Source organism: Salmo trutta, chromosome 39 (genome assembly GCF_901001165.1).
Source record: "Salmo trutta chromosome 39, fSalTru1.1, whole genome shotgun sequence".
In the NCBI taxonomy this organism is placed as follows: domain Eukaryota; kingdom Metazoa; phylum Chordata; class Actinopteri; order Salmoniformes; family Salmonidae; genus Salmo; species Salmo trutta.
This window is the reverse complement of record NC_042995.1, coordinates 13,646,485-13,659,482: the sequence shown is the minus strand read 5'-3', so window position 1 is coordinate 13,659,482 and position 12,998 is coordinate 13,646,485. Positions and strand designations below refer to the sequence as shown.

The following is a 12,998-nucleotide window of genomic DNA, read 5'->3' as shown; positions in this document are numbered from 1 at the left end:
TATAAAAAAAATGGAAATATCACATTTAAATATGTATCAGGAAAGGAAAGGGAAAGGGGGATACCTAGCCAGTTGTACAACTGAATGTATTCAACTGAAATGTGTCTTCCGCATTTAACCTCTCTTAATCAGAGAGGTGCGGACCCTTTACTCAGTACTTTGTTGAAGCACCTTTGGCCATGATTACAGCCTCGAGTTTTCTTGGGTATGACGCTACATGCTTGGCACACCTGTATCTGGGGAGTTTCTTCCATTCTTCTCTGCAGATCCTTTCAAGCTCTGTCAGGTTGGATGGGGAGCGTCGCTGCACAGTTATTTTCAGGTCTCTCCAGAGATGTTCGATTGGGTTCAAGTCCAGCTGGGCTGGGCCACTCAAGGACATTCAGAGACTTGTCCCAACTACTCTCCCAGTCCCTGCCACTGAAAACAATCCCCACAGCATGATGCTGCCACCACCATGCTTCACCGAAGGGATGGTGCCAGGTTTCCTCCAGATGTGACGCTTGGCACTCAGGCCAAAGAGTTCAATCTTGGTGTCATCAGTCCAGAGAATCTTGTTTTTCATGGTCTGAGAGTCCTTTTAGATGCCTTTTGTCAAACTCCAAGTGGGCTGTTATGTGCCTTTTACTGAGGAATGGCTTCTGCTTGGCCACTCAACCATAAAGGCCTGATTGGTGGAGTGCTGCAGAGATGATTGTAGAAAAAGGCAAGGGGTCTGAATACTTTCCGAATGTACTGTGTATTATCCATGTCCTTGTTCAGCCACGACTCCGAGAAACATAGAATATTACAGTTCTTCAGTTTGTTCTCTAGTGACTGTACGTTCGCCAACAGAACACAGGGTAGAGGCGGTTTATTTGCTCATCAACATAATCTTGTCAGGATGGTGGCTCTTCTGCCTTTCTAGTGCTGTCACTTCCTCTTTTCGAGTCCCGGGGATTAGCGCCTTGTCTGGAGTAAGCAGCAAGTCCAGAGCTGAAGTATAAATTGTCATCCAAATCGAGGTTAAGGGTCGCGGTTCTGTCCAGAAGCTGTTTTCGTTCATAGGAAACTATGGCGAACACGTTATGTACAAAAAGGTTACGATCAGCGTAACAAAACACTCAAAAAGCAGAAATGGTCAGGAGCCCGTAAAATGGCTGCTATCATCTCTTAATCTACTGCTGTGTTGACTGTTTTAAGTCTGTGCACTAAGTCCCCCCATAGGACGTTTGGCCAAACTGAGACTACTGTCTGTTATTCCAATCCAGTGAGGTGAATAAGTCCATCAGACATTTTCATAAATCACGGTTGCCTGACCTGGTACTTGTGTACTAGCGTTCCTACCCTACCCTTACTTCCGCCATATTGTGTGATACTGGTAGATAAGAGGTTTGAAAGTTGTGGATGTTTCTACTTCACACTGAAGCTGGGGTGTTGATGGTTCTCGGGGAGTGTACCACACAGCCAGTGCAAATCCAATTCAAAGGTGTCACTAACACCACACTGAACCCACATAGGCTACACGAGGCGTACCATTTTCTATCATACACTTCATATTCACAATAACCCAATCGGTTGTCCTATTCCCAAACTTAACACCCTCAAACACTCTCCAACACCTCTTTCTGGTGTGTGAATTAGCTTCCCTGCAGGAGACCCAGAGGGTGTGAGTTTGTGACCTCCTGCTCCCCGGCCCCCCTGGAGGTTGTGTCCTTGAACCGTGCAGTGGTCATGTTTGTATCAAGCACGTTGTGATTGGTCGAGGTAGCAGGCCAACGGTGTTAGACAAGAAATAGAAAGATAGTGAGAGATGCGATTTAAAAAATATATATATTATTTAAGTAGGCAAATCAGTTAAGAACAAACGCTTATTTATAATGACGGCCTACCCCAGCCAATTGTGCGCCACCCAATCATGGTTGGATGTGATGCAGTCTGGATTTGAACCAGGGACAACAGCCTGGATTTGAACCAGGGACAGCAGTGATGCTTTTTGCACTGAGATGCAGTGCCTTAGACCGCAGCGCCACTCGTGCGCCCAAGATGAAGACATATCAGAGCTAACCACTAACTAACTGATCACTAACCGGCAATTAACCATTCACCATAAACCATTAACCAACCAACCACTGGTAATGTTACTATACTTAGTGGCAGATTTATTCAATACTTACTGTAGGGGCCTGAAAGATGGTCAAAACAGGGAACTGAACATAACATTTAAAATCACATCGCCTAAACATTTCTTTCCGAGTATTAGAATATCAGTATGGGAGTTTTATTAGTGTGGGAAACGATCAGATGGGAGTTGGATCATCAGTGTGCCCATTGAGCCAGAGCCACGTGGAGCGGTGTGACTACTGCCAACAGCCAGACTGTAGGAGATATCCTCCCTAGTCTGGTCTAGAGATCTACTTAATGAACCATCACTGAGAGATGGAGAGAGAGAGAGAGAGAGAGAGAGGAGAGAGAGATGGAGAGAGAGAGAGAGAGAGAGAGAGGAGAGAGAGAGGAGAGAGAGAGAGAGAGAGGAGAGAGAGAGAGAGGAGAGAGAGAGAGAGAGAGAGATGAGAGAGAGAGAGAGAGAGAGAGAGAGAGAGAGAGAGAGAGAGGAGAGAGAGAGAGAGAGAGAGAGAGAGAACATTTTTAGAATAACGATTTTGATTTGAGAAGAGAGAGAGGGACAGAGAGGGACAGAGAGGGACAGGGAGGGACAGAGACACAACGACACAACAAAGAGCTGGAGCTCTGCATTATAAACCCTCGCTGCACCACAGGGTCTAAGAAAAATACAAACAGAGGGTGAGAGGGAGAAGTGACAAAAAAGAGGCAGAGAATGATACGGTAAGATAAAAAGAGCATAGATACTACATATACAAAGCCCCTTAGAGACTGCAGGGAGGACAACTCCACAGGAGTTGAAAGACCTGCGAGAGCTGTCTGTAGAGTAAGGTCAGATCCTCGAAATAGATTGAAACTCATTCTAGTTCTATTGGTCAGACTGACCTCTTGTCCATTCACACTCTCAGCACTGTCCCCGGCCAGTACAGCCAAGTGTGGGAGTGAACAGATCCATTCATTCTAGTGTGAGATTGATTTTGTTAAATGACTGATTGCTGCTCAAGCCAGTTCCAGGATTGGAAGGTGTTGTTGGGGTAATTAACTTGTAATGACAAGAGCCCAGAGATCATCATGGTCAGGTAAATGCACTCTTAAGTCCTCACTGAGAATGTGACAGGGCCCTGGTCAAAAGTAGTGCACTATATAGGGATTAGAGGCACATTTGGGACAGAACCACTGATTCTCTTCCTGAATGTATATGACTGTCACCATGTATTAGGGACCAATCAGATCACTTCTGCACTCTCTCCTGTTCGACGGCGTCTGTTCGACGGCGTCTGATCGACGGCGTGTATAGTCTCTCTCCACAGATGAAGCGCGAATGCTGATGCAACACTCATTTAAAGCAGGGGAAGATGCTACGTGCTAGCCAGGCATGAACAGCTGTGTGTGAAATCCTATTTTCCTTTAGAGATGCTGTGATAACTTAACACCACTCGTTTGGCTGATGCTGTTGGATTAAATAGAGTCGTGCATATTAATTGAGCAATTAGTTGACGTGACTGAACAGATCACTTCCTCTACTGGAATTCTCTGCCAGTTGTTACATGAGGTGATAATAGAATACCATCCTACAGTGCTCGCACGCGCACACACACACACACACACAGTCGCATACCCACACACGTCCACGTGCCAACACACACACACACAAATGCCCACACGCTTACTGCACATCCACAGTACAACGTGCAGTCCATTACAAGCCCACGGGAGAATAGGCAGAGAAGGTATGTTACTCGATACAGCACAGATCCATTTCAGATTGAGTAGACAGAGACAGAGAGAGAGAGAGAGAGAGAGAGAGAGAGAGAGAGAGAGAGAGAGAGAGAGAGAGAGAGAGCTAACTGTGGTTCTCTGATGGTCTCAGATCTGGGATGCTATTTCGGGAGCTACAGAAAAGCCCTAGGGATACTGGTGTAGAGACAGTGGAATAAAATGAGAGATTTACTGGGTAGATCTTGGGTAGTACGTGTGTGTGAGAGAGAGAGCGAGAGAGAGAAACTTTTGTTTATCCATTTCACTTGCATTGACAATGTAAACATGTTTCCCATGCCAATAAAGCCCATTGAATTGAATTGAGAGAGAGAGAGAGAGAGCGAGAGAGAGAAACTTTTGTTTATCCATTTCACTTGCATTGACAATGTAAACATGTTTCCCATGCCAATAAAGCCCATTGAATTGAATTGAGAGAGAGAGAGAGAGAGCGAGAGAGAGAGAGAGAGGGGGGAGAGGGAGTAGGAGGGCGAGGGTGAGAGGGCAGGGGAGAGGGACGGTGGGGGGACGGTGGGGGAAGACACCAAAGAATAATGGACTCTCCAGTGAATTACTTGGACCACAATGTATTTCAGCCTTCACTTTCCCCCTAGCACAGAGCAGAGCATATTTCTCGATTGACAGAAACCTGCTTTTGTTGCAAAGACTTGGACATTTCCTAAAGATAAACTATACAAGTCAGGAGCACAGCAGCCTGTCAGGATTGTAGTTAGCATGTCACCTTTCTCTTTATCACAGTTATCAGAAAGACCATGTACTGCTTATGGTACTACATACAGTAATACATGGAACCACAGCACTGGCCTACAGACACAGATGGCCAAACAGGTGATAATACAATCACATGTCACTCATGAGCATGTCCTGATTGTTTCTCAGAAAAGAACTTGGTATGGAGACATGAAAACAGTCAAGTTATGTCACTATTTCAAATGACCTTATATTAGAGAAATTCAGAGTCAAACAAAATGATTTTGTCACACACACACACACAGCTGTTACTGTAATACCACTCACCCAGAATCTCTGTCGTGAAACCTGTGTACTCAAAACACTTCTTGATAAGACAGAAAAAGAGAGGGGAAAGGGACAAGTAGAAACAGGCTTGTATCCGGGGTTTTCGGGACGTGCTATACATACGCGTGAAGAACGATAAGTTTGTGAATAAATCGGGATCTGCTCCTTAATCTGCCTCCAGATGATAAAACGATGTAATCTCTATCTCCCGTAAAGGAGTGTGGAGATTACTACTATCCTCTGACTACCTCTGCAGAATACATGATAACACGTTAAGTTCTGATTAGGGACTGATACGCTTTTGGAATGTGATCCAAACCCACGACACATTCGGTTTTTTGAGAGACTTCCCAGGCAATTCCTGGGAGAAAGTGTTGCTGACACAATACTTTATTAAGGCATATGATCAATTGACCAACTTCTATGGGAAATAATAATTGAATAGACCTTTTGTCTACTTCAGGGTTTCCCAAACTCGGTCCTGGGGCCTTCCATGGGTGCAGGTTTTGGTTTTTGCTCTAGCACTACACAGCTGATTCAAATAACCAACTCTTCATCGAGCTTTGATTCTTTGAATCAGCTGTGTCGTGCTGGAGCAAAACCCCAAACGTACACCCCTGGGAGGCCCCAGGACTCAGTTTGGGAAGCCCTGGTCTAGTTAATTCCAGGTCTATAGAAACTACACAGAGGGAACACACTAATGACAGAATTACCTTATACCAACTTGGCTAATTAAGGTCAGAAATAATACCTCTCTCTCTTGCCTTCTGCGAAGAAAAAAACAGGTAAATGAGTGTCAGGACCGGGATGCTGTGCCTAATGATGTGTGAAGAGCATGCTCCGAGCTGTGTGCGTGTGTGTGTGTGTGTGTGTGTGTGCGTGTGGCTGACCTACACAGAGTGTCTGGAACACACACATACCTCAGAGTGAGACATCTGCTGTACATGAATACACCTGGGGCTACACCTCCACTGATAATCACCTTCTGATCATATATTATCCGTTTTGTTTCGTTTTATTGACTTATTCTTATTCATTTTCGTCCTATCTGATGGGACTTCCTTGTTATATGTTTTTGTGAAATGGGTTGTGACAGAGTCATGTGAAATTCACTGTAAATAGAGTTAGAATTTCAATCCACCCTCTGAACTAACTGGGAGAGGAGCTTACATAAAACAGCCTTCTCTTCAGATGGGAATCTTGAGCTGAGGGATTTAACGGATGAGAAATTGACTTAAGTGCAGGACAAGATTAATGTCAGAAATTTGCCACCAGATGGGTTTTTTTTCTCATTTTCTCATGGTCTGCTTTGGATCCCAGTGCCAGTGAAACATGGAGGAGGAAGACAACGCTGAATCATCAGTGTACTGGATTTTGTGCACAAAACCCATATTATTAGACTACTAGGCTGCTGTGGGTCCTGGGTAGGATGTGTTTATCTCTCCTCCTATAAAACAAAGCAAAATGATAATAATATATTTGTCTATTCTAGTAGTGGTGTCTCTTTATGGAAGAAACACATTAGCCAATGTTCACAGGCTCTGAGTACAAGCCGTGTCCGTCAGTCTCTGGGTTTGACTCATTTTCAATTAATTGAAAAAAAAAACTGTCAAAGATAATGGGTAGTTTTCCAGTTCATAGCCGGTGGTTCAATGCAATTTGAATTTGATTGTTCTGAGATGGAATTGACCCCAGAACAGGTAATTATGTTATCTTTCTACTTGGGTGAGACAGTGAGGTTTGCCTCTCTCTCTCTCTCTCTCTCTTTCTCTCTCTCTCTCTTTCCTTCCTACCGTTGCAGCTGACTGTGCAAGAGCAGACGTGACAAATGAAGCAGATTCTAAGGCTGGAGCAGTGTGTTTCTGCTGTGAGGAGCACGCCATGCTGGACTCTGTGGCACGGTGCTCTTATTAGTAATTGGCTGTAACCTCACATGACTCACTGATGGGGTTGGTCAAGTGAAGGTAAATTATGTGGAAAGTAGGACGGAAGTCAAGAAGGGTGGGAGGGAGGGAGCGAGGGAGGGAGGGAGGGAGGGAGGGAGGGATGGATGGATGGATGGATTTTAGCATTAGGGCAGAGCCTAATCCTGATCATGTTGGTTAGGAAAAGGAGATACATCCACATTCACCCACGATGGGCGTTCCAATGAAAGTAGTCTGATCCAATGAAAGTAGTCTGATGTGACAGGATCTGCTGGGATGGATGTGACCTTTCATGCGTTAGCCTGACTGAAGCGCCCCATGCTCTGGAGCTGCATGGGGACTGCCTGGAAATGCCAACGCTGTCAGAGCCCTGGCACCAGCCCTGACACAGCCTCGACCAGGGGAGACCAGATGATGGGGTGTCTGTGAGTTGACCCGAGGGCAACAATAGACAGATGGCAGCTCTCTCTCCACTAAAGACCATCATGTCCCCATAGATGCTCCATGCTAGTCTATAGGCACGGAGACTCTCAGAGTGACAACCTCTCAATTTCCAATGTCAAGGCCCAGTGCAGTTAAAAACATGTTTTTCATGTGTTTTAAATATTTCCCCACTATGAGGTTGGAATAATACTGTAAAATTGTGAAAATGATGATAGTGCCCTTTATAGTAAGAGCTGTTTGAAAAGGCCGCCTGAAATTTCAGTCTGTTTTGGTGGGATGGAATTTTGGCTTGCCTAGACCAATAAGAAAGAAAGTTCCAAACCTCTATGCCAATAACAGCTTGTTTTCAGTTTTCCCCTCCCCACTCAGACGACGCCCAGACAGTCTTAGTAAATATCTTTGTTGAGAAATTGCTCTTTGCTAACAAGCTATTTTTGTTTATATTTTACCATTGAAAAATTTTCTCAACTGAAAGGTAATTAATTGCTACCCAGAAATGATTTGATATTGAGATTAAAATGACTGCATTGGAACTTTAATAAACCAGTGCCATGGTTTTGGTCTGACCATTTGATCGGTTTCATTTCCATGCTTATTCTTCTTATACAAGCAGATCACATTTCTGTAATACTTAAGTGCATTGTTACCAGATTTACTGTTTCAAGTTATACTATCTCAGTCTTTATGGTATTTTATAACACCCTCATAATCATTGATTATCTTTGAACTCTTGATACCGATAAAAACCATGGGGATAATCTACAGTACTCTACTTGTATTATCCCTATGGTTACAGTACATCCTAAAGCTAAGAAGTATGGGATCAGGACCAACAAGAGGACAAATGCACCAACAAAAATACAAGAAGATTAAATTATTGTAATGTCAAGCAGAACCCAAAAGTAAAAACGGAACACATTGTTTCAGCCCTTCTTTCCCAGAATGGAATAACCCTTACATAGATGCAGTTTATAATGTGTTTATAACCATTTATAAAGGCGTCATGTACAGTAGCCCTCTGTGAGGATAACTACCGCCTGTTAAAGCCTTCAGAAAAGTGCAAATTCATTTTCAACAGGAACAGGAGTGCAAGGGGGGTAAATTGTTCACATCTTTAGTCAAGCTCCTTGTCTTCTGTGCGTTTAATCAAGCTTTTAGCACGCTCTATTCAAAAGAGAGGCTAATCATTGTATTTTAATACAAACCATAACGATTTTAATGAGTGTTCATGCTGAGTTGGAACAAAAGCCTGCCCATTGCAGCCCCTGAGAGCCAGGGTTGTCCACCCTTTGCATGTTATTGTTCCTGTTATAGAAATGTAGTATAGGCTACATTATTCTTTCAAACCTATCTGATCACTGTCAATGTACACTTGCATCTCACACTGTTTCTCCTGGCCACAAACAGTTCAGGGTCTACTGATTAGGTACAGGAACCTGAATTGGGACCCCTTACCGTCCGTTCCTCTGAGCATCCTTCTTGTCTTTCTTGTTCATCACTGCAGGCACGCAGTTTGTGAGCTCGGTCCAGTCCGCATGCAGACCACAACTCCAGCCAGTAGAGAACCTGGAGAAAAGCCAGGACTCCGCTTTGCCCGGGCGGTGACAGGTACATTTCTTCTGTCCGGGCATACAATCACAGGGCTGTTCGAGGTGAATGTTTCGGACAAGGTGCCGTCCGAAAGTAGTCCCGCCGGTCTTCTGGATGTGGAGGAACACTATAACGTCATCTCCTTTCATGTTGAAATCCACGTGTCGCTCAAGGTCTCGGTCAGTAAAATTGAATTTGGACAGAATTTTTGAGGAACCCTCCTCGTCCAGCCCATCTTGGTACGCGTAAATGTCGTCCCCCGAGTGATATTGGCGGAACATTCCACTCAACTTGTCCCCAGTTAGAAAGCGACAAGAGTTACTGCCGGCTGGACAAATGTACTGATAGCCTATCATCAAGAAGACCACGGCCAGTATCGGAATCAAAATTAGTTTGTTGGATTTATCCTCCATTGTGCGTGGTGAAATAGTCATGCCATTGATAAAAGCGGTAACATAAAGTCTCCAGCCAAACCAAACGCTCTAACTCCTCGTGCACCCTGCTTCATCGTAGTCTAGATGGTTACAGTTGTCAAACTTGATGTCTCCTTTGGGGCGATGCACATCTCTCTAGACAGGCAGCCTATTTATTTCCAGCAGCAAAATGTAATAATAAACCGTTCCCAACGCTGTGCCAATGTATCGTCTTCTATTGTCAGAAGCAAGGGAGACATTTGTGATATTTGAAAAGGAGACATAGCCTATCCGGGGTAGTCTATCTCACGAGCGCGCAGCCGATTCAGCATCTTCTTCTACAACGGCTCTGACCGGAGGCAGCGAGTGCAAGCTCGCATAAGTGTATCACGCAGTCATTAGTAGCATAACCACCAGGCGCACACGCACTACCCATGCATCTCTCTATAGCCTACTAGTCCGCTGTTCATTTGAAACCTTTGCGTCACCGCGACAATGTTTTTAAATAATAATTTTGTGTCGCTTAAGGCCGGCTCTTCAAGTCAGCATCTCAACAACAATTGTTCTTCTGTGCGCAGGGCAAGAAATTGAAAGCAGAGGATAGAGAACCCTCTGCATATGAACCAATCATTTATTATCACTTGCTGCAAAATCAACCAATCCATGAACATAGCCTACGTGAAATACCCATTGGCCACCATACCAATATTCGCAGTAAAACCTTACTTTTTAAGCCAATCCAAACAGGGGATACTTGATTATGCCTATAGACCTACACCGGCCATCCCCATTAATGGAAATCAAATTCCTTTGCGGTCAGCTTGCAAAGGAGTTTCTGATGTCAAACTTCTGGTTCATCAAATTCCCAATAGTAACTACATGACTTTTATACAAATGTCATATGTCTTCTTGGTTTTAAAGTGAGCCCTGTGCTGACCTGAACGGTCTATACTAGGCTATAGCGTTTCAGAACCTTGGACAGGTCCAATAGCGACAGACAGTACCTAGATTACAGGAAAGCGAAGCACCTTTGTAACCACTACATTAGTGTGTGTCAAATCAAATCAAATGTTATTGGCCACAAACACATATTTAGCAGATGTTATTGAGGGTGTAGCAAATTGCTTGTATTCCTAGCTCCAACAGTGCAGTAATATCTAACAATTCACAACAATATACACAAATCTAAAGTAAAAGAATGGAGTTTAGAAATATATAAATATTAGGATGAGCAATGTCGCGTGGCATTGACTAGAATACAGTAGAATAGAATACAGTGTATACATATGAAATGAGTAAAGCAGTATGCAAACATTATTAAAGTGACCAGTATTCCATTATTAAAGTGACCGGTGATTCCATGTCTATGTATATTGGGCAGCAGCCTCTAAGGTGCAGGGTTGAGTAATCGGGTGGTAGCCGGCTAGTGATGGCTGTTTAACAGTCTGATGGCCTTGAGATAGAAGCTGTTTTTCAGTCTCTCGATCCCAGCTTTGATGCACCTGTACTGACCTCGACTTCTGGATGGTAGCGGGTCTAAGGGTCTACGGTATCAGTTAAGGTAGAGGTAATATGATCCTTAACTAGCCTCTCAAAGCACTTCATGATGACAGAAGTGAGTGCTACGGGGCGATAGTCATTTAGTTCAGTTACCTTTGCTTTCTTGGGTACAGGAACAATGGTGGACATCTTGAAGCAAGTGGGGACAGCAGACTGGGATAGGGAGAGATTGAATATGTCCGTAAACACTCCAGCCAGCTGGTCTGCACATGCTCTGAGGACCCGGCTAAGGATGCCGTCTGGGCCGGCAGCCTTGTGTGTGTGCGTGCGAGTGTGTAATAATTTGCTGATGATTTTCATTGCAATACACCTCCAACATTACTGCCTTTTCCAAAATTACACCATAACCTGCATGGCCTTGCAGGACAGTGTGCATGAATATAGTCTACTCTCATGCTGTTCTCAATCTGTATCATAAAGACTGTAAGTGCTTCCACTAATGCATGTTAGTGGAAGCATGTTTCTTAAGCTTTTATACCGATCTCAAGCTTTTGTTGTGATTTGCGTGAAACACCCACCATCAAAAGCTTTTATGACGATGTGGTGAAACACTTTAGTATTCCATCGTCTTTTTGCCGTGACTGCCCCAGCACACGACTCCTGCCCTGTCCTGCGGTAACATAATCACAGCTTTGATCAGCATCGGAAAATGGGACATTGTGGTTCGTGTCACTGCAGCCAGGAGAACAAAGCCATAAGCTGTGAGTGTTAGAGCTTCAGTGGTGAGAGACTGTGGATAATAGAGCAGAAGTTGTGCTGTAGAAAGGGATGAAGACAACAGCTGTGTCTTCTTACAGAGCAGAGATCACCACTGTCAAGGGATCACACGCAGTTGAATGAGTTCAAACATAACACCATAAAAAAAACTAGACAGATAAGTTCTCGCCATTTTCCTCTCCTCGTTGGTTGAACATTAACCCACTTGCCAAACTGTTTGATGGTCACATGGACACCTTTGAAAAGACGTTTGGCAGTTGGAGCCATTCCCAATACTACAATCATTGATTACAGCCATAAGATTGAGCTAATGTAGTTTACTCAATAAGGTTGGGGTCTTATTATTCAATTGAATCCAGTCTAATCGGGAACAGAATAAAAAATTCCAGTCCTGGTGATTGTAAACATCAACATCAGCCATCCCGGCTAACAATTGTTGGTTCTCAGAATCGTTACGGGAACATTCTGCTACCCCCTTGGCACCAGTCCCAGTTAGTGAGATGTGGTAAAGAGTCTTGTAATCCTGTGGCTGTGATGTTTATAGGGCCTGAGACTCAGACAAGCAGGCAGCGGTATGAGGAACAACCCCTCAGAGTGCAGACTCAGCACCTCACCGCTGATATACAGCCCCGACGGGCACAGGCGACTACAGGAAATTAGATATTTTTTTTATATATATATATATATATATATATATATATATATTTTACGTTCCCTGGAGTCCTGAGATGTGAGGACAGATCATGTGACTGTTTGCATTCATGCTCTGTGTATGTGTTGTATTTCTGTCCTAGAATTGGATCACATTGAGGGGGTACATAACACGTCCTCTCAGTTTCAATAGTTCTGAGTAGTTCTGGTTGAAGAGATCCAAGAGAAATCCTCATTGGAGAGCTGAGATGGCCCTCCAAATCAATACACTTTCTGGACAGGAAGTGACATCTAACTCCATAGGTGCATGAATCACACACTGTGCCATTCGCCTTGACTGCAAATAACTGACTGTGTGTGTGTGTGTGCGCGTGTGTGTCCAACACATAAATGAGTTAGATAGAAGCCGTTTGCTTCTGTAAAGACCCACTGCCCTGTGGAGCTCCAGTGCCAAGCTTCCGCCCCCCACTGTCCCCCATGGTCCAACTACACAATGGTAAAGCTCCCATGTCTTCCTCTTGGGCCTGTATAAAAGCCTTCTCGCTCATGCTCTGTCCACCAAGGTTACCATGGCAGCTATGATTGCTCTGTGTGCCAGGAGGGCCATTACCCACTTTCCTGTCCAAACAGGAAATACACAGAACCTATCTCCGTGATTTGGAAGGAAATTGGGGCATTGGAGGAGGACGGTTGGGTTCCGACAGGAGTCTGTCACCTCAGCCGACCAGCGCTTTGCCATCGGGCCAGTGCTGAGGGAGGAGGTACTCACCGCTGCAACATCCCAGGGTAAGGCCACTCTACC

General features: G+C 44.4%; 1 protein-coding gene across 1 annotated transcript in view; it reads right to left on the bottom strand.

Annotated features, from left to right (window-relative positions):
- The window catches only part of LOC115179690 (heparan-sulfate 6-O-sulfotransferase 3-B-like), a 29,659-nt gene extending 19,864 nt beyond the window's left edge, over positions 1-9,795 (bottom strand). Inside the window, exon 1 of the mRNA XM_029741367.1 lies at positions 8,721-9,795. Coding sequence (XP_029597227.1) covers positions 8,721-9,289 — 569 coding nt within the window. The 5' untranslated portion in view covers positions 9,290-9,795. The remainder of the gene's footprint in view (positions 1-8,720) is intronic.
- Between the last annotated feature and the right edge of the window lie 3,203 nt (positions 9,796-12,998).